Below are 26314 nucleotides of genomic sequence, written 5' to 3' on the forward strand. Positions count from 1 at the left end.
CGTGCCACACGATGTGACAAAAATAGTTATTTTTCTTCTGAATAAGAAATGTGGTACATTGTCATGATTGATATCATCTCTCATTGATGGTTACTGTTGCAGCCTGACATCCCCGAGAATGTCTCTGATTGCCCCTCCCAACCCTCAGGGAGTGACAGAGGCCACATATTGCTTCCAAGCCGACCAAACTTAACTAGCACTGTTCAGGAATCACGGGGAAATCGAACTGAAATGAATATTATTGGCGTATACCATTGTAGTCAAAGTTAAAACATGACATATTACTGAAGAAAAGAGCTCCAGGACCAGCACTTTGTATTGTTTCTATTTATACACAGTGAGATAGACACAATGTGCTGAGGGAGAGATTCTTGAGATTACACTTTGTCGAGCTGCTTCATGGATGTAACACATCTGGCACCTATTTCGGTCATTTCTCTTTGTTCTCCTAAAAGGATGCCCAATTTTCCAACGATTCAGAAAGTATGTTTCGTGATATCCACGTACCTAGACCTAGAGACAGTGTAAGAGGAAATGCTTTTCAGTTTCTATTCCTCCACTGCCACACCGGCCAGCTCTGCCTCTCTGGGCCCCCATCCCATGCAACATCTCCTCAGCTTCCGGTTTCCTTTCACTAAGTTTGCACCTGTAAAGTGTTTGTCTGCACTCTTCATTCCTCCCAGAGATGAGCTGGTCCAATGGCCTGTAATCTGTGTGCAAAGATTTGTAACAGTCCGGTTCATGTTCGCCTTTAGCCATGCTTCCCAGTGAGAACTGCTTTGGTTTTGTAACGAGCGCTAGTTTCTTACATTTCGATACTCATGAGAATAGATCTTTTGTGATAGACCAGCAACTGATGCTGAAGGAGCAGCTGTCCTATATGTCTCTAGACTTACTTTGTGATCATTGAGTTCAATGATGGAGATTGATGATGTTAGATTTACTCAGAGGGACACAAAATGTAACTCGCCCTTTCTGGAACCTTAACATGAGAATGAACTTTTCCAGTTGTGCTCTGCCTATAAGGCTCAGGATATTCCAGTGTGGTTTATGTTTGAATGGCGTAGGATTTCTACAGGTGTTCTGTTCCAATATAAGTGGTTTTGTGTCATTATTGGTCTCCCACCATTACATTTCTTTTAAGCATAGAATCCGTGCAGTGTTTTTTTATGCAGTGACGTGATAGATTCTTTTAGGGTATCAGGACACACTTGTGCCCTCATTACAAGACACACAATTTCACCAGGAACAATTACTCCAGGTGGAGTTCAGCAACCCGCAGTTATGAGCATCCTGGTGTCTCTGGGTCCCGAATTATCATCTTTCCAAAATCAGGACCAGATAATTCCAAGCCAAGAGGCGTCAGATTCTCTACTTCATGCAGCAGGGATAGGGGCTGCAGGAAGGGAAACAGCCTGGCCCCCATCTACCCCTGCAGCAGCACAGGAAAGAACACACCGATCCCCAAGAACAGGCTGAAACTTGGCCTAACTCACTGCAACCCAACCCCCAAACCCAAATCTCTTTCCACCACGGGATCTTACCCTGACACTTTTCACCTGCCTTGAGCAGACAGAGAATATCTGGAGTTTCCTGCTAGTCGGAGAAAACAAAATACAAAAAACCTGGTAATACTGCATTCATGCAGTTATTCCCTATTTTGAGTCAAACCCTGCAATTCCCTCAGTCTGTTACGCGGTTACTAACTAGAATTGGATTTAGTGGTTTCACAGCATCTCTACCCCATTAAATTCCTTGCCATCCCTTGGAGGAAGGCCTGTTAAACTGCATGTAGAGCACTGGCTTAGAGTTAAGCCTGGGCAAAAATGTTATCTGCCCGAGTAATCAGAGTAATTTCAGTAATTATGCATTATTCTTGTTACTTAAAATTACTGAAATTAAGCAATTACGTCAGCCTGCGGAACGAAGAGTAATTTGAGGCAGCTATCCTACCACAGGAGCACAGAAACAACTCTCTAAAAGAGAGCAAGGGTCTGCTGGCTGCATTCCCTGTTTTTGTGCTATTTGCTTAGCGCAAATTGCATCCTGAGGCCCATTTTGGATGTAAGGGTGCATTTTGCACTAAGAAATTAGTGTTAAATGCTGGATGATGCTTCTCACATGATTATGCCTAATTACGAGTAATTTTTCTGTAATTTCGAGTAATTAGGCTAGAAAGAATTACGTCCACACCTACTTAAAGTGTGCTTTATATTTGTGTCAACCTTAAAAAAATGACTTGATTTTGAGTATTTTTGGTTTAATTTTCGAAAACGTTTTTTTCTGGTTTGAAAAGTCACCTGCAAGACCAGTGTTTTAATCTTTGAATTGTGTTTAATTAAAGCATGCCACACAGCCAGAGCCAACTGCGGATTAAAGAGGGTGGTATCGAACTGAAGGCCGGTGTACATCTTCACGATGAGAAAGGACAGCGCCTCCCTTCCCCCAGACTCCAATGTTCCCAAAATGGTGCAAGCAAGTCATACAAGTGCCATAATAAGGACCGAAGAGGCCAAGTCCCAGCAGTTACCAGCAGATATTTTATGAGTGCTCTGGAGTTGAGAACAGTGGTGGATGAGCCTTTTATTACACCAGGCATTTCCCAGTAGCCTGGAGCCCATGGGTACCAGTTTTGAAAGCTCAGGGCTGCTACTGGGGCTTGTGTCACTTTCCCCAGCTCCCTGAGGTTAGCTGCAGCAAGCACAGGAGGGCTTCAAGATGGAGAGGAAAAGAGGGAGGGGTAGAGGGAAAGCAATCATAGACAATGGATGAGTAGAAGGAGAGAGGTTACACGAGAAGATGGATGGAGCAGAGCTGGTTTGAGTATTTTTGCCAGGTTCGTCAGTCCAGCCATGGTTGTTGAAAACCCAGAAAAGAAAACTGCCTCTCCGTCAAAGGAGCCCGAGTACTGTTTTTCATCCCAGTCAGTGCCTTCAGGAAGTAGGTGTATCTGAACCCACCTCGCTCACTTTTTTGGCTAAGACCCCTTCTCCCCAAGTTTACCTTTTTTGCACGGGTCAAAAGAAGGAGAACAGAAAGATTTATTCATTGGTTTTTCTCCTGTTTTCTTTCAGAACTGCAGTTCTTTCCATCTATTCTCTCAAAGTACAAAGTTTAACATAACAAGGTTTGTTTACCTTATACTGCCATTCTGGTAATGACTTCTATTTATATAAAGCTTGCACTTTGAGACCCTTCTGGGTGGTTAGCGCGCTCAACAAATATATTGATTGATTGATTGATTGCGTCTGCAAATTTTCGACTTTTCTGTAGTGTAAAACAGAGTTACTACAACCCAACCCACAAGCATAGCAATATCTCCACTGCATGAAGTACCACTGCATCAACCACTTCAGTGGTACACATCACTTCACAGAAAACACAAAATGTAATAAAATAAAAAAACAACATTAGGATGAAAGACTTAGTTATAGTTGGATTAACATGCATAATTCTTGCTCGCAGTGTGTTATGAATGCACACGGTTTATGCTAAAGATCAAACAAAAAAAGAAACTTACACTTCCAGTCTTCTGTGGCACAGAACAAACAGATCATAAATCAAGCACACCCCGAAGACAGTAATGCCAGTCTCCTTCACCAACATTGCACTGGTGCCCAAAATTAAACTAAGGAGCAGGAAAAAGGGAGATGCAGTGGGCGGAAAATGTTGCCCAGGGTAGAACTGATCCACGCTCCTGCAAAGAAGAAAGAACCCTGTTAACCGATGAGGATGTTTATAGCGCATAACATGAAACACTATCTACAAACATCATCAATTTATGTAAAGTAGCCTTTCAAATCCATATCACATAACTTTGCATTGAACACAATGGAGGAAGAATAAATGTTACTGCGTTTTCATTTATTTTTTTGTGGAGGTTTTTTGTTTTGTGTACCACTCTGACCTTTTTTCAGCAACATCTGGGCACCACATGCGAAGTAAAGTGGAAGGAGGGAGTCATAGATTTCTTTCTTCCTTGGATTTACCCTCGCTGTTTCATTATGACATCGCATGTCCCAAAAGACAGAGGAATACAGGATCATAGGTAAGTATACCACTGATGAGTGATAAGTGAGATAGCTGGGTTGAGGACGACTAATGCATTGAGATCTGGTGTTCTTGAAAGAGGTGAGTTTTCAATCTTTCCTAAATTGGTACAATGTTCTACACTTCTTAGCATGGAGTTTGATTGTGTCCTGGCTGTGTGTGTGTGTTGAGAATCAGTAGATATGGTGAGCTTCTCTGTAAGATAAAATGAGGGGTACTGCTTGCGATGGCCTTGTAAATGATGCAACCGGTTTTGAAGATGGTGTTTGCTGGTTTAAGAAATTGGGTTACTGGTCGGGGCGGTGAAACCCTACTCAAGCAGCAATCCACAATTCTTGTCATGGTGGAACACAAGCAACCCCTAATAAAACTGTGCTTACCCCTCTAGTAGCTTGGCATAAAAGCAGTCAGTCTTAACTTAGAGGCAATGTGTAAAATATTTATGCAGCACACAAACAGTAATAAAGTGAAAACACAACACAAGGAAAATCCCTCACCAATTTAGAAAAATAAAGAAAAGGTAAATTAATTATTTCACACCAAAACAAGAAAACTCCAATCAGTCGAACTGGAGATAAGCAGTTTGTAAATATTTAGATAAAAATTCTGCTTAAAAGCACAAAGCACCAACTGTGGATATCAGTCACGCTGGACAAAGTCACAAGTTTAGGCTGACTGTGACAGGGGATGGATCAGATACAGGGACCAAGTTAATCACTCTGATAAATGTACCTTAAGTCCTGGTTGTAGAGCACTGCGCCGCACAGAGGAGGCTCCAAGAAGCTATGTGAGGTCTGCGTTGAAGATGCGGTGCACCACAGTGGCTCCAATGAGCAGCAAAGGTTGCCTTACATTGCGGCAGATACAGTGAGCTTCAAGAACAGCAATGTGGGCTTGCGTCAATGCTGCATCTCACTGCATAGGTTCCGATAGGCTGTGAGGTTTGCATTTGAGGATACATCCTACAGCGGTGGTTACAAGGAGCCTTGCTGGCTGCTATGCAAGCTTGCGTAGAGGCTGCATCGGGCTGTGTTGGTTCTTATGAGGCACTACAATGAGCTGCATCAGGTTTGCATGATACTGCATCAGTTCTGATGAGACAACAGCTGGGCTGGCATAGCTCCTTTGGACTCTTGTCCTAGAGTCCGTGACTGGAGGGGCACCACTTGGGGGGTTAGGACTCACAGAAGGCAGATTCTAGGTGCAGGTTTGAAGAATGTTGGAGACTTTTCTACCCCAGATGCTCTGATCAGGAAGCCAGCCAACTAGCCCTTGGACTCACTCTGGTAGGTACTGGGTTTAAAAAGCTGCTCCAATCTTTCTCACTCGAGTTTCAGGAAAGCACAGCAGCAGAGTATTAAGGTAGCAGAGTAGTCCTTCTTGCAGCAGAGCAGCACAGCAGTCCTTCATCTGAGTCTTTCACAGGTCCAGAACTGTACTGAAGAGTTAGGTCTGAGGGTCCACTGTTTATACCCTGTGCCAGCTGTGAAGTGGGACAAGCTTTTAGAGTCCTGGCCCTACAGAGTTATCTGGAATTTCCTTCCTCCATGCCCTCACCCCTGCTTGCCTGGGGGCACAAAAGACTAGAGCAAACCGCGTTGTGAGTGTGCTGAGGCAGAGTCTTTTTGATGTGCATATCTGGTCAATGGCAGCTCCTCCCCCTCATGCTGATATAGATGGCACCTCCTGCCAACGCCTATTCCCCTTTTGTCTCACTGTCTGGGAGTATTACACAAAGACCTACTGCCAGCTACACCTAGTCATGTGACCCAGGATAAAGGCTGCAGGCACCAAATGGCTAAGACAAGAAAATGTCAAATTTCTGAAAGTGGAATTTTCTGAATTGTGACTTAAAATACAACTTTACCATTAAAGAGAGCTTTAAATTACATTTCTTTAGCGACCAAACTTGACATTTCTACCTGCTCCCAATTACAAGTTATCACTTGTCAAATGAAATAACGTAAACCAATGTTATCCTAAAGGAGAGGCTGGCCTTGCAGTACTGAAAAACAAATGTAAGAGTTTTTCAATACCAGGATACGTAAAAGCTAACAGTACATGTCCGACTTCTTAAATACACTGCACCCTGCTTTATGGGCTGTTTAGGGCCTACCTTATGGGTGACTTATGAGATTTAAAAAGGAAGGTTTAGGCCTGGCAAAAGGTTTACTTGCCAGGTCGAATTGACAGTTTAAAACTGTACACACAGGCTGCAATGGGAAGCCTGAGACATGTTTAAAAGGCAACTTACATGGGTGGCAGAATCAGCACTGCAGGCCCAGTAGTAGCACTTAATTTACAGGCCCTAGTACATGTAGTAACACTTTACTGGGGATTTACAAGCAAATTAAAGGTGTTACTGAGTGGAAGCCCATGTTACAATGTTTTAGGGAGAGAGCACAAGCGTTTTTAACACTGGTTAGCATTGGTATAATGTGCAGAGTCCTGAGGCCAGCAAAAATAAAGTCAGCAAAAACAGAAAGATTGGAGGCAAAAACCTGGAAAAACCATGCCCAGGATGTCAGGTCCAACAGCCAGCAAGGGGAACCAATAGAGTTTCATGACGTTGGAGACAGTCGTAGACTGACAGTTATAGGTTGAAGAGACCGTCCATCTACATCCCCTACTAGAACAGTAGAAACAACTACCTCCATTCAAGAGTGCTTTGAAAATCTATTCCAACTCAAGCCCTAACTTTATCTTTTTGGTTACTATTCGGTGCTGAACTGCCCCAGAACCTCTAGCACTTTAAAAATCTAATGCTGGCAATGATCAGCCATTGACATGAAGCCATTTTCCCTCAAACTGTTTGCACCTGGCAGGGTGACATGAGAAGACCTCTAGTGACAGATCTTAGGCACTCAATTGGCACGAGGATCAGATTGCTATCTACGATAAGTCCAAAGTTATGTACTTTCTTTATCACTTTTACAAGGGGACCCCTTATTGCTACTCAATTGAATGGTATGGCTCCTGGAGCAGACAGGCTCAGGATCAGTATGTGCATTTTGGAGGCAGTGGATCAAATGTTGCCCTAGTGCACGCATTCTAAGTGGAAGATAAATCAGTGCATATGTGTTGTGTGTCCCCATATCTAACCTAAATTGCTAGATGGATCTAAGTCTTTTGAGGTTGTAGTTGGAGGCTGACGTTGTAAGCAGTCAAAGAAGCAGCCAAAGCAACTGACGACATAGTGGGCACCATCAATGAGAAAAGGAAGCCCTGAGGCACTAGACAGTAGAGAAGATGCTGCCAGGCTCAGTAATGCACAGTACCTGCTAGCAAACGGCATAAGGGAGAAAAGACAGAATGTGAATGAACAAATCAATTAATTATTTTTATGAGGGGCGACCGATCTAGAGGGAACATTTTAAGTGCTTTGAACTGCAAGTCTGACAAATTGCACTACATAATTGATATTGAAAAGGATAGGGTTTAACCACCTTATCTTGAATGGCAATAAAACCAAATAGTTACCAATGAAGCACACATTTGAGATGGTTTTCTAAAGACTGCCACAAAAAGGAGGTGACTAGGAGAATGTTTGAGAGAACAGTCGTGATTTCCGTCTATCCTTTGAGATGATGAAGCTGTAGCGTGGATTCTGTTAAGTCGCGTCAATAAATGTTCATGACTCTGAAAATTATGGTTACTTACATTGTTATCCCAGCTGTCAATATCCTCACTTTGATGAAAAAATTACAATTAATAGCAACAAAAAGTTCAATGATGTTCACACTCATGGGTCCAACGCATCACAAAAACACAAGTCAGGGGGGTCAAGAGATGCGCTCTTAAAAGGCCTTTAATCTGATTCTAAACTCGTGAGCAAAGAGACGGTTTATTACACCGAGAAGTATGCGAGCTGTGCATCCGAAAAATGAAAAGTAAACATAAAAATAGATCTTATTGAAAGTTGAAGCAGGCATTGTCGAATATTTTGTGGATGTTTGTAGTCCAAAAGGCCATGCCTAAGATCTCACAAAGCACAATCTGTATTGCACAACAGGAGATAATTCTGAAGGTTACTATCCACCTATGAAGCACAGGAGATGGATACGCCAGCAACACAGCCTTGCTTTCACCTCTTCTGTCAAAATATCTAGGAAAAGTCGATGATGACTGAAATGGGAATAACTCGTACTAAACTTGTACTGCTGTGACCAGTGCTTCCTTAGAATATTTTGAAACAGCATAGAGACAGACGAAATTTCAGCCACTTTTGAGAGTCCTGACCTGGAACAAACTACTTGTGATGTTTTCCTAAGAAGAAGACATAGGACTGAAACTCAAAGGACTGCTCATTACAGACGTTTCGGATTTGACCTAACTCCTCCTATGTCCGTAGGCATCAAATCGCATCAAAAACTATTTTTGTGAGGACTCCGACCAGCCAATGAGATTGAGAAGGGTCTCAACCTGATTAGCTGGCCAGGATGATATCCAGATGTTGAAAATATATGGTTTTGATGTGTTTCCCTACTGCTCAGGGGTGCAAATCTGTAAAGGAAGGAGAGAGACCCCAAATCTCGGCTCAGCTTCAAATGCTTCTAAAATTACCCCCACACATAGGTTAGCAATGGAAATGTACATTTGTAGTCACTTTTCTTTCATGGTTGTCTGTTAAATACCTGCAAGATAAATGCCACATTTTCTTCAGTTCCATAAAGCATTAGGTCTCCTGGCAGCAAGTGCTCAGTTTGTTCCGAATTTGAACATGTATAGTTCACTTATTTACCCTATGCCCCTCAAGTTGACACCTGTCATTAAATGAATCGTTCACAATATCCGCCACAGTTCAGCAATTACATCATCGATAAGATATGCAATAATTCTTCTGAAAAATGTTAATAAATGAAAAATATCTACATTTTCCATCATATTTTAAGAGTGCAATTTGACACTGCCAAGGAATTAGACATAAATTAACAGTCTTGAACGTGCCAAAAAACATAAAAGGCTCAACGAAAGGACATATAGAGCAGATCTGAAAAGGCATATTAAGCAATTTGCCGGCTATTAAATACATTTTAAACATGAACAAAATTGGATCCAAATCGAGCAATAGCTTCTCTCCTGGCACAAATGTTGTGATTGTGGGAGCAGCGGGAGATGTGTCAGGCACAGATTCTAGCACACCTTTCTTTCACAAAGAGATGCACTGAAATCTTGCAGTCTCTGGCATCCTGATGCCACAGGCCGTCGTCAGTTAGTGCTGAGTGTGACAGGGTAGGCAGTTGAGGGGTGGAGAAGAAATAAGCCCTTACACCAAAACAAGTCCCTTACTCATTTAACTCATGAAATGCATGAGAAGTACATTAACAAATTACAGTCCCGACCTGTAGCGCGGTGGCAGAAACGTGTTGATAGGGAGCCCGTTGATGCATGCACAATGCACTAAATGGCACACAACTGCGTCTTTATTAAGTGAGTGTGGACCTGGCGAAACCTGTGCGGGCTGTGTCTTCCCCTGCCCACTGGTCCCAATGATAAATTGGAATCTAAGGCCTCTAAATCGGTGGCTGCATGTTTGAAAGGATCAAACTGCCATTCACAATTGTGAAGCCAGAGGTTTGTGAATTGAAACTATGTTTTGTATGTAGAAGGTGTGTTTGAACAGCATAGCATCACATTTAGAGAACTGCTTTAGCACGGGCTACCATAATTACTTGGGACTGAAGATGTTAAATGTTAGATGAATGGAGCGTGCCCCTGAAAACCGATGTTATGTTAGAAGGCAACATAAAGCCAATCTAAAGATCAAGAATACAAGGAAAAACTACTCAAAGACACCCTCATCACAATAGATCACTCATAGTTATACATGGGCTAGAGTATATTTGGCCAGTACTCAAACATAAACAAAGTGGACCTAGATGAACAATACATCCTAGGTCAATATCCGTGAAGTAAATTACAGGTGGAAATAAAGGTGAGGATCCTAGACCGACAAAGTGTGCATACCTCTGTCAGCACATACAAAAGGAAAAAAGCTTTCCCTTCAAACAAGAGAACATCACACGGGAGCATAAAGTAGACAACTCTACATAGCGAGCAGCTTCCATTACTTCTTATCAGTGGTTGTCATAAAACAAGACAAAACAAAGGGTAGGGAGGAGGGACCTGAATTCTCTTACATGTGTGCCGTAATATTTCCATAAAACTCTCCCCTAGCGCCCTCCATAACTACACAGTGGTCAGTGGGACGCTACCTTACACTGAGGCCCACACTATGCTGGTCCTCTTATAAGTGAGGTGCATATGAGAGCCACACACATCTAGATTTAGAAAAGGTTAAAATCCATGCCTTGTACTCAACAAGACCTTATTATGGTGAACCTGCTCTTCATTAATGATCTCCATACACGTTGGTACCACGATTTAAACCTGGTCCTGAAATATGAGTTACAAATAAACATGTGAGGAGATTCTGGTTGGCCAAAATTACTGCTTCTGACAGTACCCCTGCACAAGTTAAATCCTATTATGAGTTAACCTCCATGGAATGGAAATTAACTGTTCAAATACTAGGCACAAAGCCACACAGAATTCCCAATTACATAGGGTGTAAATCTCCCATTTACTGTCTTCTCAAAGCAGATGATTACCAAGAGTTAGGGGCTTCTGTGAGTGGTGGGGGTGGATGGAGGGAGTTGGAAGAGTAAGGGAGGGAAGCAAAAAATAGTTTTGGCAGAGGTGAGCAGTGGATGCTCCCACCTTGCAGCCGAAAATTGCCAGGGTGGAGCAGGGTGGGGCTTGGCTGCTGTTAAAGCCAAAGCCTCGTGTGATTTTAAGAGCCAAAATTACTGGCCAGGAAAATTGGGTGTGGGAACACTGGGCCAGTCGTAATCAGGCAGAGTGGTATTCCTCCTTGGCATACCCCTCCTCCTGACTCGTAACCAGGCACTTAGCTAAAACTTTTCACTGCATTCTATACGCTTTTGAGATTTATCAAGAAATTGTATTTAAAGACACAATATACTCTTTGCTAGCCCACTCAAACAACCAGATTTGTGCATACTAATGTTAAAAGACTTCATTAGAGGGAAGTGGAATCCATTATTTATACAGTGGGAAAAACACAGAGAAAGAAAAAATATTCAATTATCAGGTTATAGGTGTATGTGAGTAGGGGAGCAACATATCAAACACAGTCATATAGTCCGGTCAATCGCCATGGTTATGCACTGTAGGCAGGTGCATGAATCGCTGGTGGACCTTGGAATTGCTAAAGATACAACAAAAGATTTGTGAGCCTGTGCATCCCGTACATGGGCTTATGTCCCATACAGGTGGATACCAATTAATACCTGTGGTTCCTGCTGGATAATAAACTATCTCCAGAAGCATCTGTTAACCTAGTCTTTTTATTGCGCTTTTACCATCTGAGTGGTCAGCACTGGATCATGTCAAGTCATACACTGAAACGGCAGAAAATGCACTTTCTGCTCCTTTCTGTTGAAGGCTGGGCTAAGACAATGCCTCTTACCTCGAGCCCCTTGGGGGTATTTTGTTTAGACTGCAAAAATATTTGACCATGTCACCCCTTTATATCTGACCATGTCACCCCTTCACTAAGAACCTTTCATTGTGTACCTAGTACCTCGTTAAAGGCACTTTCTGTAGTATGGTGTGTGGTGTATGGAGTCAGTCCTCTCCTTCGGGAGCACAGAATACATTTTTACCATCTGTATACGGCACGACATTCCAACTCAATTCTATAGTCTTTCTGACCAGCTGCCTGTTACTGAGTGACAAAGTAAGCAGTAGAGATTTCTCCTTTCCTGTTCCCACCTACTGGGATTATTTGTAGTCCGCTCAAACATATTTTGCAATACTTCCTTAAAACTTTCTGACCCCTTCAGACCCCCATTTTCTGTTGGTCAATATAGTTGTTTCTAGTGCCAAGAAACTGGAAGCTGTGGACAAACTCATCCATGCGTCACACAATGGTGACAGATTCAGATCCAGGTAGGTCCAGTCATCCTTCCAACCTTCAAGGGTCAGTGAAATGACTGCGTTCAGTTGAGTAACACTAAGCATCTGCTATCTGCCAAGAGACTCCTGCGGGTGAAAGAGTACTATATAATTACATCTCGTATAAAGCATATAACATAGCAAATGTTACTTAGTATCGGTAAATGGCTGATTCGTGACCATACATAACCCAATATTCATGCGGACACAGCCACATTACCAATTCAGCCTTTTGAAGACCAAGGCTTCTCCTATTTTAGGCAATAGTTTGCGCCATTCTCGACGGTATTATGTTCTGCTGTCCTGCCAGAGACAATGTCTTCATCGCCAACAGCAATCTTGCCTTCTGCCTCTCCCATCATTCACTTCTCCTCTGCTACTGAAGGGCTGTGTGAGGTCCTAGCTTCCAGTAAGCTGAAATACTTTCTGGTCAGGTTTTGTTTCAGACCACAGATGAGCAGGCCTCAGCATCCTGACCCAAGCATTACTGACTGTAACTTTCAAGCCCGCTGCCATCGCGGCGTGATCTGAAAGCACAGCAGTAGGTATGGGGGGGGGACTCTAATGGTTTCTGTAGTGCTCCTAATATAGATCTGGCTTCCCTACTGTTCTAACCGCTCCTAATGCGTGTGCCCCCTCCAGGCACGAGGTTGATGAGCTTTGTTTACATCTCAAGTGCCTCCTGTGCACGCGGAATTCTAGGACGCGCAGCCGCAATGCAGGCCAGCGCATTTCATTCACCACCTTGGTCAGCACAAATGCAATTAGCCCCCCTGCCAAAAACACCGCTTTGTACAACGGGCGCCCCCCGAGACTTACGGCCCGGAAGGAAGCATTCATTTACTCCTGCATTTGAAATGCATTTATTCTCTTTCGTGCGTGTAATTCCCCACTAAACTGGACGCAGTCTGCTTTCTTGTACGAAGTAGTTTCACTGTTGCAGTCATTGTATTCCTGCACCTCATGCAAACCGTGCTCTATTTTACAACGAATATTTCGCCAATGTCCTTGCAATCAACCTAGAACATCACACAGTTCCTGGCCGTCGGCCTCGCTATATTTAGACGGATTATGTAGAGAGGTCTTGTGCCCTTCTCCTTTCCCCGCGGAAGTCTCAAAAACCTATTTCCGTTCATAGAACTCCTTTTCTTCCGAGTAAAAATAAACGCAATTTCGTTACTGCAACAGGCAGCTATCAATTTAGATGTCTCCTTTTTCCCGTCTCTGTCCACATGCAAATTACAAGGCGAAATCAGCACAGGGCAGTGTGGGAAGGTGGGCGTTACCGCAAATATTCGCACAAACAGTGTTTATGCCCAACACCAGGACTTTTGGACAACTCATAAACAGCACTTACAATATACAGTACGTAATACCAGGTGAAGGAACAACCTTTTTAAACAGATATTAGCATGCTTAATTCTTGTCAGATTTGCCTTAAAAGTCTATGTTTCAGATAATGTTGATCACCTGTTGACACTTCAGTATAGATCAAGCTTGCCGGACATTTTTGGGTAAAAACGTTAGGTACCTCCCTGGCACCCACAGGGAGTACCCTCTAAGGTGCCTGTGTGTCAGTTCCAGATCTCGCAGGCTGCTGTGTGTTCTGATGCTGGGTGAGAATCTGGCCCACTGTGCATCCTGTTTTACCCAGTGCCTTGTTACACACGGGTTACGGTCACAACTTGCAGCATCACACTTTTGTCATTCCACTACTAAACAAGCATGGCAATGCCCATCGATCTGGCATTGGCTAGTTGCATTTTGGCTTTGTAAGTGCTTGGTTTGTTTTGACATTTTTTATAGAACATTCTGACCATCGACTGTTTTTGAACCCAGAAGCATTATTTAACAATTATTCCTGTATTAACTACATAATGTGTTTGGCCTATTCATGGCTTTTGTCTGAAGCAAGTCATTTGCATGGATATTTACATAAGTACGGCCATTAAATTGGCTATTTCATGAATAAATGCAGACCTTGCTGGGGCAGATGTAATCTGATCATAATAATAACTGGTCAGAATTCTAAATTGAGGATTGATAAAATCCCTGATGGAATTCAAATCAAAACACACACAACTTTGCAGGTAAAAAGATGCCCTATTACGAACATCTGAGATTATTGAGTACAGGCACGAGAGAAAAGGTGTCTCTCACTACAGCCAGGGTTAAAGTTGAGAGTGCAATTTCTGTGATGAGGAGTCAAGCTCTCAGCACGACTCTAATGTCCACTGTATTCATCTTTATACAAGTAAGGGGACAAAACATGAATAAAAAATGTAAAGAAACGGCCACAAACTAACATGAAAAGGATCTGGTTGCAATTAGACATAGCAATCACCCAACGCTGTAGGCTCACAATTCCTTGAAACATTCACTAAATGAACAAAAACAGCTCTACAAACAATCAGAATACATACCTGTTATAGGAAAGAAAGGACAACAGAAATAGGAGACAGGCCAACACATCTGCTCTGCCAACAATCCCCGTGACCTGCAGAACCGAAAAAACCAAAGGTGAGACATATTCCCTCCTGTAAACCATAAATAATCCAGGGCTTCCCACCAATAGCTTCCCTCAAAATACGTTTCAGAAAGCCCTTAGATTGTTCCATGGCCAATGTCTTAAACTTTGTGTTCAGTAGTGGTATGGATCTGTAGTTTCCTACATTCCACGGCGCCTTGGTATTACCAAAGCTGTGCCCTGTAGACTTCTTCCTGAAATGTCGGGATTCGAACTTCTGACCTTCAGATCACTGCAAGTGTGGGCAGAGAGCACTGACTCACGAGCCATCTCTCTGGATGAACAATACAGAAAATATACAAAGACAAAAGCCAACATTTCTCTGCACCCAGTTATGAATGCAACAAAGTGCTTGGCAATAATGATCTAAACAATGTTTAATTTCTGGCAATGGTTTTGGCAGATCCTGATCTCGGCAGTGTGCCCTACCCTTCCCCAAATAAAACAGTGTCAATAAACAGAGCCCCCTCCCTGATCTGCAACCAAGTGCATGCTATCAAAAAACCTGTAATGGGCCGCATCTTTGTAAGTGCATCCATAAAAGAAGGAGGGTGTTTACAGTGCTTTCTCTCTAAATCTTTCACTGCTGGAGTCCCTGTGCACATCAGGTTGGCATGAGTCCTGAATATTTAGTCGGGAATACCATTATACCTTAATATGGTAGCCTACATACGAGGGCAAAAATATATAAAGGTATGCATGTGTAGATTTTATATACCTAACTCCATATATAACTCCCTCAGCGATAAATTTATCATGATATAAATAGATATAAATATATAGAGAGAGAGCGAGAGAAAGAAAGACATATGTGTATCTTCAAAGTATGTACATGTGGAGTAAAGACAAGTAAATCTGTAGTTCCTTATATACACTTACCTTTTGATATTTGATATCACTCCAGACTACAACCCATCAGGTTACCCCCAAAGTAGAATCACTTTCAGTCTTCTGCAATGTCATGACCCTACTGCTTTGAACATGGCAAAATTGGACTACCCATGCAGGGGCGTAGGAGACAATACATTTCTGGGGGGGACAGGGACAGCCTTGGGGACTTTCAATCAACCCTATACAAATCGCTTGTTGTTTGTGAACTGCAGGCTCCGATAAATATACACAATCATATATATTGGAAGTGAAATAGGGAGAAAGGAAGGCATGTTTTCACAGTCTGAAAGTATCTTTTTTTGTTATTTACATTCACAAAATAATTAGCTCAAATGTGAAAATAACATGTTGATTAACCTTGCATCTTCATGCACCAAGCAAATAAAGGTAGGAGGGTAAAAAGGAAGAACATACCCTTTGTGCCCCACACCCATCATGCCCTTCGCCTCATGCCAATTGGAACCGCACTGGAGATATCAAAAGCGATTAGGTACAACAATTGTAAACTGTGCTCAGAAACCATAGTTCTGATAACACTTCTACTCCTGTGTGTGTTGGGAAGCTCAGCTCCACATCAGTCATAACTAGAAGCATTTCAACTGAAGAAGCTCTTGGAGTTACAAGCTACATAAGTAAAATGTCAGTTACTCTGTGTACATCTGTTCGTGGCATGTTCCGCTGCAGATTCACATGCTATGCACAGGTCCTGCCATCTAGTATTGGGCTCAGAGTGTTACAAGTTGTTTTTCTTCAAAGAAGTCTTTTCGAGTCACGGGACCGAGTGACTCCTCCTTTTCGGCTCCAATGCGCATGGGCATCGACTCCATCTTAGATTGTTTTCTTTCTGCCATCGGGGTCAGACGTGTTTCTCTTCACTCCGGTTGTTCGAGTCGGAAAAAAGCTTACAAACCCTCTAAATTAGTCGGTATTGTTTTCGATCGCGTATCATCCATCATCGACACCTCTGTACCGGCGGATACAGATCTCTACTTTCCCTTCGGGGCACCCGCGCCCAACTTGGGCCTGGTCGGCCCGACCAAAAGTATTGTAGAAGCCTCATGGACCGGACCCCGTTTAGATTCTGCCCTCGCCAAATATCCCTACACGGATCAACATCTGGTTTGTAACCTGTGTTTATCTCAGGATCAAAAGTATCATAGAAGCCTCATGGACCGGACCCCGTTTAGATTCTGCCCTCGGTGCCACGCCAAATATCCCTACACGGATCAACATCTGGTTTGTAACCTGTGTTTATCTCAGGATCATCGAGAGGATACCTGCGAGTCCTGTAGATTCTTCAGCTCGAAAAAGACTCTAAGAGACCGAAGAGTGTGAAGATTAGAGATGGCGTCCAGAAGCACCGAACGCCTCAATGCAGAAGAGGAGATGATCCACACCGCCGTCTCCTTTCGGGGGTCCGATTCCAAACAAGAGTCCGACATCGACCGACCAATAACAGCGGGCCAGCACGTGAGTACGCTTGCCCCGACTCAATACAAGCCCAATGCATAAGAAAGTGGAATGCGAATGTCTGTTTCCCACCTAGGCAAGTGTGGTATATAGAGGGGCACTGGGAGTATTAGAAAACACCAAAGGTAAGTCATAGAACCCACCTCAGAGCCCAGGAAAGCAGGAGTGAATCACAGTAACTTTCTTAGAACACACAAGAACACGAGAAAGAAAATAATGCAAGAACCAGACCAGAAGAGATTTCAAGACACAAAGGGTGGATTCCTGGATCTAAAGACCTGTGGAAGAATGGGACTAAGTCCACAGGGAGGACAGGAGCCCCTGCTAACCCGAATCAAGATGCAAAGGAAAAACCACTGGTGAAGAACAACAGTCAGTACTGCACCCAAGAAGATGGATGCGGGTTCCTGGTTGGTGCAGATGATATCCCACACAGGATGGATGATTGCAGGATTCCGCCAACAAGCCTTGGCACACGCAAAGCTCACGGTTAGCGGAAAATGGCACTGCCCGGGACCAGGAGGGACCTGGTGGACTCTACCCAGAAGGGGGAGTCGGGGGGGGGGCTCTCAGCAACTCAGAGAGCCCACAGAAGACCAGGCAGCGCACACAGGAGTCCCCCAGCATGAAGACAAAGGAGTTGCAAGAGGAGGCCCACGCAGCACAAAAACAAAGGATCCCACACCGCCAGAGAAACACTCAGGAAGCTGTGCATCGCAGGAAGGAGGGCTGGGGGCCGGAGCTACATTGTGCACAAAGAATTTCGTAGAAGGATGCCAACAAGCTTTGGCAACTGAAAAACATGTAGTGCACAGGGGTATAGTCTTGAGTGGGAAGGCAAGCTCTTAACTCCATCAAAGTTGAACAGTAGGGCGTCAGGACCATCGGAACCACTTCAGATGCAGGATCCATGCAACTCGTCAGGAGAGGGGAAGTCTTGCGTGGGAAGGCAAGCTCTTAACTCCATCAAAGTTGAACAGTAGGACGTCAGGACCATCGGAACCACTTCAGATGCAGGATCCATGCAACTCGTCAGAAGAGGGGACCCACGCAGATGGTCGTTGTTGCAGAGAGGTGCCTGCTGAAGCAGGGGAGTGACTCCTTCACTCCAAGGGAGATTCCTTCATTCTTCTGGTGCAGGCTGAAGACAGGCTGTCCTCTGAGGATGCACGACCGGGAAATAGTTGCATTTGCTGGCAAGAGTTGAAGATACAATGTTGCAGAAGTCGTATTTGCTTCTTTGTTGCAGTTTGTGGAGTTCCTGGAGGGTCCAGATGCAGTTTCTTTGGTGAGAAGGTGAAGTAAAGGATGCAGAGGATTCCTGCTGGAGTCTTGCAATCCGAATCTGAAGAACCTCCCAAAGGAGAGACCCTAAGTAGACCTGAAAAGGGGATTGTCAGCTAAACAGGTAAACACTTATCAGGGGACGGCTATGGCACCACCTGCTGGCACTGGCCACTCAGATGCTCCCAGGGTTCGCTGCCAACTTGGAATCCAAGATGGCAAAACCCAGAGACCCTCTGGAGGAGCTCTGAGCACCACACCTGGGGTGGTGATGGACAGGGGAGTGGTCACTCCCCTTTCCTTTGTCCAGTTTCGTGCCAGAGCAGGGACTGGGGGTACCTGAACCGGTGTAGACTGGATTGTGGAAGGAGGGCACCAAATGTGCCATTCAAAGCAATTCCAGTGGACTGGGGAAGGAAGCTACCACTCCCAAGCCTGTAACACCTATTTCCAAAGGGAGAAGGTGTAACACCCCTCTCCCAAAGGAAATCCTTTGTTCTGCCTTCCTGGGCTTGAGCTTCTCAAACAACATGAGGGCAGAAACCTGTCTGAGAGGTGGCAGCAGCTGGGGCTGCCTGGAAAACCTCAGAAGGCTGATACCAAACATACCTATGTTCGGAGTTACCATTATGTAGCTGGACATAGGTAGGGCAGGGTGCAGAGTACCTGTGTGTGAGGGCAGCCCTGCACTAGCAGAGGTGCCCCCACGACCTCCAGGACCATTTTCCCAGACTTCGTGAGTGTGGGGATGTCATTTTACACGTGTACTGGAAATAGGTCACTACCTATGTCCAGCTACATAATGGTAACTCCGAACATAGGTATGTTTGGTATCAAACATGTTGGAATCATACCCCAAGGCTTTTGCAAGCATTGGTTGTATGATTTAATGTACTCTGAGGACCCCCAGTATTGCCATTCCAGCCTTCTGAGGTTTTCAAGGCAGCCCCAGCTGCTGCCACCTCTCAGACAGGTTTCTGCCCTCCTGTTGTTTGAGAAGCTCAAGCCCAGGAAGGCAGAACAAAGGATTTCCTTTGGGAGAGGGGTGTTACACCTTCTCCCTTTGGAAATAGGTGTTACAGGCTTGGGAGTGGTAGCTTCCTTCCCCAGGCCACTGGAATTGCTTTGAATGGCACATTTGGTGCCCTCCTTGCACAATCCAGTCTACACCGGTTCAGGTACCCCCAGTCCCTGCTCTGGCTATAGGGGTGACTTATAAGTGACCTGGTGCAGTGTAACTGGCAGTGAAAGGGTGCATGCACCTTTTCACGCAGGCTGCAATGGCAGTCCTGCAGAAGCCTTTGCATGGGCTCCCTATGGGTGGCAAAAGAAATGCTGCAGCCCATAGGGATCTCCTGGAACCCCAATGCCCTGGGTTACTACGTACCATATACTAGGGGCTTATAAGGGGGCACCAGTATGCCAATTTTGGGTGAAATTCTGGGTTACCCGTATGCAACAACCATAATTTAAGGGAGAGAGCATAACTACTGGGGTCCTGATTAGCAGGATCCCAGTAGACACACTCAAACACACTGGCAAACAGGCCAAAAGTGGGGGTAACCAAGCTAGAAAGAGGCTACTTTCCTACAAGGTTAGCATCCACAATAATGATTTACAAGCTTTTATACACCGACTTTTACATGAATGACTCAAATAGTGAATCAAGAAGTCATTAGCTCAGAGTACCTATGCTTATGCCAACTTATGTACAATATCACAAATTCAACTCAAGGTACTTTGGCCGACGATATTTCGATCCCCTAGACAAGTATCAGGATCATCCTAAGCCTTCGTTAAGCTTGAGTTAAAAGGGTTACAGAGTGCTTGTAACCAAAATGGCAAAGATAAAAATGACTCACGTCTCATATGAATGAGAAGGCAATCAATGGAGATCTGAATCTCTAATCAAGCGCCAATGCCATAAAGTAGTAGTAGAGTGGAGTAGTGTCACAGTGTAATAGAGTGTCATAGAGTGGAGTGGCAGAGTGTCGTAGAGTGGAAAGGCATAAAGAAGAGTGAACTGGAGTAGACTGAAGTAAAGTAACGTGAAGTGGCATAGAGAAAGTTGGGTAGAGTGTTGTTGAGCATAGTACATTGTTGTATAGTGGAGTGGCATAGAGGGTTGTGTTGTGGCATTGAGTAGAGTATCGTAGATTGAAGTGGCATAGAGTGGTGTGGAGTGGCATAGAGTGGAGTAAAGTGGAATGGAGTGGCGTATAGGGAGTTGTGTAGGGCGTTACAGAGTGTAGAAAGTCTTTGAGTTTAATGGAATAGAGTGTCAGAGTCTAGTATCATGGAGTGTAATGTCAGAGTGAAGTGTCATAGAGTGGAGGTGGGTGGTCTAGAATGAAATGGCATAGAGTACAGTGGTGCAAAGTAGATTGGCGTAGAGTGTAGTGGTATAGAGTGCATTGGTTTTGAGTAAAGTGGTGTAGAGTGCATTGGCGAAGACTGCACTGGTTTAGCTTACAGTGAAATAGCGTAGAGTGGTGAAAAGTAGAGGGGAGCAGAGTGGAGTGGCACATCATAGATTGCAGTGGTTCAGAGTGCTGTGTCATAGAGTGATGCGGCGCATCATAGAGTGGAGTGGTGCAAGGCAGAGTAGACTGGTGTAGAGTGCAGTGGTGGAGTGCAGCGATGCAGGGTAGAGTGGCATAGAGTGTAGTGGCATATAGTACATTGGTGTAGAGTGCAGTAGAGTGGCATATAGTTGAGCAGGTCAGAGTAGAGTACCGTGGTGCAGAGTAGAGAGGAGTATAGTTCAGTGGCAGAGTGCAGTGTTGCAGAGCAGAGTGTCATAAAGGGCAGTGGTGTAGAGTAGAGTGGCATAGAATGCATTGGTGTAGAGTGCAGTGATGCAGGGTAGAGAAGAGTGGCTTAGAGTACAGTGGTGCAGAGTAGATTAGAGTTCCATAGAGTGCCGTGGCATAGAGTAGATTGCTGCAGAGTACAGTATAATGGTGAAGAGTAGATTGTTGCAGAGTGGAGCATAGTGAAGTCAAGTGCAGTAGCATAGAGTGGTGAAGAGCAGATTGGAGTGGCGCAGGGTACATTGGAGTGGTGCAGGGTAGATTGGACTGGCATAGCATAGAGTGGAGTTGCGTAGATTGCAGTGGCATAGAGGAGATGATTTCAAATTAGAGTGAAGTGCCCTACAGTGGAGTGGTGTAGAGTAGATTAGAGTGCAGTGGTGCAGAAAAGAGTGCAGTGGGACAGAGTACAGTGGCATTGAGTGCAGTGGTGCAGAGTAGAGTGGCGTGGAGTTCAGTGGTAGAGAGTGCAATGTTGCAGATTAGAGGGTCGCAGAGTACAGTGGTATATTGTAGAGTGGCATAGAGTGCTGTGGTGCAGAGTAGATTGGCATAAAGTGCAGTGGCATAGAGTGCATTGGTTTTGAGTAAAGTGGTGAAGAATGCACTAGCAGAGTGCAGGAGTGTAGTGTACAATGGTTAGAGTAGAATAGCATAGATTGCAGTGGCGTAGTGTTGAGTGCTGCAAAGTAGAGTGGTGTAGAGTGGAGTGGTACAGCATAGATTGCAGTGGCATAGAGTAGCACAGAGTGGAGAAAAGTGGTGTAGGGTGCAGTGGCATAGGGTAGATTGTTTCAGAGTAGAGTGAAGAAAAGATAAAGAAAAAATAATATACTTCAATATGCTTAAGAATGTAACAATAACAACAACATAAATAATAATGCTAGGCATAATGGCCCAAAATGAACTATGGCTTCTCCCTGTTAGCCACACTGTAATCAAGCCCTTCATTACCTAGATAACAAAACATTAAACATAAATGATAGAAAAATATACCCTTCTAATAGCTAAATTGTTGTGTGAAATGGTAAAATCTGGGCTCAATTTCGACTTCACTGTTTCACCAACTGGTGTGATCTTAGGCAAATACAAATATTGTGTTTCACAGAGTCTCCTTTCTGGCCTGCAGGCATCAGGGTGAGTGGGACTCTGTTTTCTCTTGAGATCTTCCTCATTGTCTTGCAGCTCCTCTTCAAGGGGGGCAGGTGATGCAGACAGTAATCATCAAAAACTGTTTTCTCCTCCTCGTGCCCTTTGTTCTTATGAGCACCCTTAATGCCCACAGCTGTGAACAGGACAAAAGGGCAGAGGGCACAAGGGGCCTCCAGACTCACCTTCATTCTGTCCCCATCAGATTGGAGGATGGTCGGTACAGGGCTATTATAAGTAGCGCTTTTGTGTGCGCTAATGGCCCTCTGAATAATAGATGTGAGAGGGGAAATTATTTTGTCCCCTTGTCCCCCCCACCTTCGTCCCCCGTGTCCCCCACCCTCCAAATCTGGGGGGGATACATCCCCCACATCCCCCACACTTCCTACGCCCATGTACCCATGCACATGAAATAGAATATCATATACTGCCCTGGTCAAGTGACCACTCAGATGGTTTCTTTCTAGCCATACCATATCATATAACACAACCCTGCTTCCAAAATAGGCCCTGCAGGTAGGAAACACTTTTCATTGATGCTCAACGCATCACATCTCCGAAAATGTAGGCAACATCATTTAGAGTACCAGTTTAGTACTAAAACAACTATCAAACAACTTGAGTTAAGCAGAGGGAAGTATTTGTTGGAAACACAAATGCATCTTAGCTGTGATCATCCCACAGCATACCAGAAACTTCAGGGAGAGTTGTAACTTGATCTTCCTTCTTTGCCTCCTGTTGGCAACCCATGACTCACTTGAGCGGGGTCCAGATTTTCTTGCTATTGGACGAAATCTTCCTGTTCTTTGATAATCATGGACAGGGTGATAAGTCACTGGTGTTAAACTCATAGGATCTAAAGCGCACAGCTTCAGTCCCACTGCCTCATTTTCCAGCATGTACCTCTAGAGTCTCTTCCTCGTGTATCACCAGGGAGGATGAAGGCAGTGTGGTCTCCAGGGTCAAGGGTCACGATGGTTACCCATGCCCCATGTGCTGGTGGGGTATATGGTAACAAAGAGGTGTTGATCGTTGACCCAAAGGAACAAAGAGTAACCAATTCATCCTAAAAATACCCAAAGGAACAAAGAGTGACCAATTCATCCTAAAAATGTTATCAGTGCACATGGCTCAGGCCCTAGTTATAGTCACACCCTAAGATACACAACTCAGGGGTTATTGAGCAAAAGAGTTAGTTACTACCTCACAGTCTTTGAGAAGACTTCTTTTGGCCAAAAGTTATCCTAACTAAACATCCGCATTTTCCCTGCCTCAAAGAATGGTGATGCTGAGCTCACAGAAAGGAAGTAGTCCTGACTTTGTTTGACTTAAAGCGAATCAAGCATCAGTGATCAAGACAAAATAGAGGATCACTTGGCTGTGTCCCCCGGGACAGCTCTGGTTGCACGAGTCCGACAGAACCAAAATATAAAACAGCCCGGACAGCTGGGAACAGGCCTGGAAGGAGCACATTTAATAAACACGAGGAGCGTGACTGGAGGAAAATGCTCATCTTTTTTTCCGCTGCTTGCAAGCAGCCACGATTTGGCAGATGGAAACGGTTCTCGCCCCAGGCAGAACAAGATCTTCCTAGCAAATGCTCATAGTTTACAAAAATACTTAAAGGCTGCTGCTACTTTAAGGTTTGTATGCCGGATGGAGAAACGTCTTCCAAAATTAATTTCCTGCATTTGGAATGTTTGATTTGAGGCCTTAAGTGTGTGCGTACATGGTTTTCTGAACGGAATAATGTACTTTTTTACTATTTAATAAACTCAAGAAATGCAAAATAAACCCGAATGACAACGAGGAAACACCTGTTTTCATTTTTGTGCATGGGCAGCTAGGTGTTTGGGTTTTCAAGACAAATAGGTCAAAGGTTAAAAAGTTTGCCTGTAAACAAACGATATGCTTAGACAGCTGCATTTCTATCAAAAATGTCCTAGAAGGCAAGCTTTCTTAAAAAAAAGTTAAGAATTTGCTGTATACCACTCATTGAGACAAACGTTTAGAGATGTCTTGATATGCTCTGCAATCGATTTTTGCAAAAGGCCATGCATTACAAATAAAATTAGTTTTAATTACATCCAACAATTATTATTAGGTTTTTGTACAACCACAAAACCGCTTAGTTTTATGGAAGTTGGTATTTTAGACCTGGGACTCAGATTATATAATCTTTGTAATGTATGATGTGCTATAAAATGGGTGTAAACATGGACCTGCATAAAGAAATCATGAGCCAATCACAGTCATTTATCCAGCAGAAAGGGAAGAGGGGACAGGATTAAGGCATGTGTTCATGCAGGTCTGTTATCCGAATCCAGCATGATTTTGTATTTAAGGATGCATTTCACGCTAAAAGATAGTGCACTGAACATGTAATTTCACGTCATTTTTTGGACATTTCGTTTAATCTCCAATTTAACCCAAGCGTGGTTAGTACTGCTTAGAATAAATCAACGTGAAACGCAACCGACAGAAATAATATTCTACACAAAGGCATGCACAAAACTAACTCCTCAAGACAAAGGCTTGCCAGAAGAAGATGAAGAAAGACATACCATTAGCTGGATGCTTTAGTCGAATACACACATCACCAAGAAAGATGTGAGCTGCTTTTAAAATATGCAGTTTGATGACATGAGGTGCCAGAAAGCTCAGAAAGAAGAAAAATAACCAGAACATTGTAAATTTAAATCACTGACCTAGATCACCAGTGGAAGCTGGACCTGTGTGATGTTTTACAGAGGTCAATGACAAAAGAAAACTCTGAATTAAATATTGTGACGAATATATTTCTGAAGCGGCTGCTTTGTCTGCCCGCCTCAGCATCATCTGTGATTATATACAGGGAGGTTGGTTTGCAATTTTTTTGAAGATCTGCTCCTTGTAAAACTTCTATCACTGTGGCTCTCAATTTCGATCAAAGAAGAAACTATTTTCACTAAGTCAGTCATCTTAGACTGTCTTGCTCTGGAGCATGTATTAAACATCCCATGGCTCTCTTACATTGGTGCATTCTTTAGTAACTTATTTAATATCTCTGTTCTTCAAGATCCCATTAAAACCTTGACCCTTGATAAAAGTCTTATCAATACGCTTTTTTTAATCATAGGCAGGAGAGTAGAATGTGTGCTGGGTTAACGAAGTTAAATGTGGTCTACTACATGTCAGCTGGCCTACAGGAGGGTTGTCAATATTACTTATCTTGTGTGACTAATATCCAACATCATATTGTAGTGTCTAGATCTTGTGCTGGCACAGCACATCATCTTGTTGTATTTTCGGTAATGAAGGTACATCCTTCAGATATGGGGCCAGATGTATCAAACATTTTTGCGATCGCAAACGGCGCAACGGGCCGTTTGCAATCACAAAAATGCATTTTGGTATGTAACAAGTCCAATTTGCGATTCGGTAACTTGTTACCAAATCGCAAATTGGATTTACAACTACATACCGATTTGGTATTAGGAAGGGGCGAGTCAAGGGCGTCCCTTCCCAATACCGAATCGCAGAGGTATGTATGATTGTTTTGTGACAGTGAATGCGGTCGCAAAACAAACGCAGTTACCACCAGTTTCAAATTGGTGGTAACCCATTCCCAAAGGGGAAGTGGCCCCCAAGAGACCCCTTCCCCTTTGTGAATGCATTTGAAACCATTTTTTAGGAGCAGGCAGTGGTCCCACGGACTACTGACTAATCTTAAAAAGTGAAAAGAAAACTTTTCATTTTTCTTTTTTAAATGCATCCCGTTTTCCTTTTATTGAAAAAAATAATTGCTTTATTTAAAAGCAGTCACAAACACGGTGGTCTGCTGAGCTCAGCAGGCCACCATCCCGGTGTTTGTAGCCATTCGCAATGGCTCGCAAATTGCGACCTACCTCATGAATATTAATGAGGTAGGTCCATTTGCGAGCCCTTGCGAATCACTATATGAAACTCCAGGAGTTTCATACATTCCAATAGCGATTACTTAATTGCGATTCGCAAAAAAATAACAATTTGGTAATCGCTATTGTACGGAATGATACATCTGGCCCATGATGCCTTGTTATGGGTGCACAAAGCAAAGCACTCAGCACTTGATGCTTTTCTGTGGCTTCTATATGCATCTGAGGAGATGCCATTTTAAACCAATCTTCTT

General features: G+C 43.7%; 1 protein-coding gene across 1 annotated transcript in view; it reads right to left on the minus strand.

Annotated features, from left to right (window-relative positions):
- Positions 1–26314, minus strand: part of TMTC1 (transmembrane O-mannosyltransferase targeting cadherins 1) — a 958188-nt gene that overhangs the window by 835423 nt on the left and 96451 nt on the right. The window contains exons 3-4 of the mRNA XM_069228190.1: positions 14454–14527; positions 3521–3697 (exon numbers count right to left, since the gene is read on the minus strand). Of these exons, the coding sequence (XP_069084291.1) occupies positions 3521–3697; positions 14454–14527 (251 nt within the window). The remainder of the gene's footprint in view (positions 1–3520; positions 3698–14453; positions 14528–26314) is intronic.

This window comes from Pleurodeles waltl, chromosome 4_1 (genome assembly GCF_031143425.1).
Source record: "Pleurodeles waltl isolate 20211129_DDA chromosome 4_1, aPleWal1.hap1.20221129, whole genome shotgun sequence".
NCBI lineage: Eukaryota > Metazoa > Chordata > Amphibia > Caudata > Salamandridae > Pleurodeles > Pleurodeles waltl.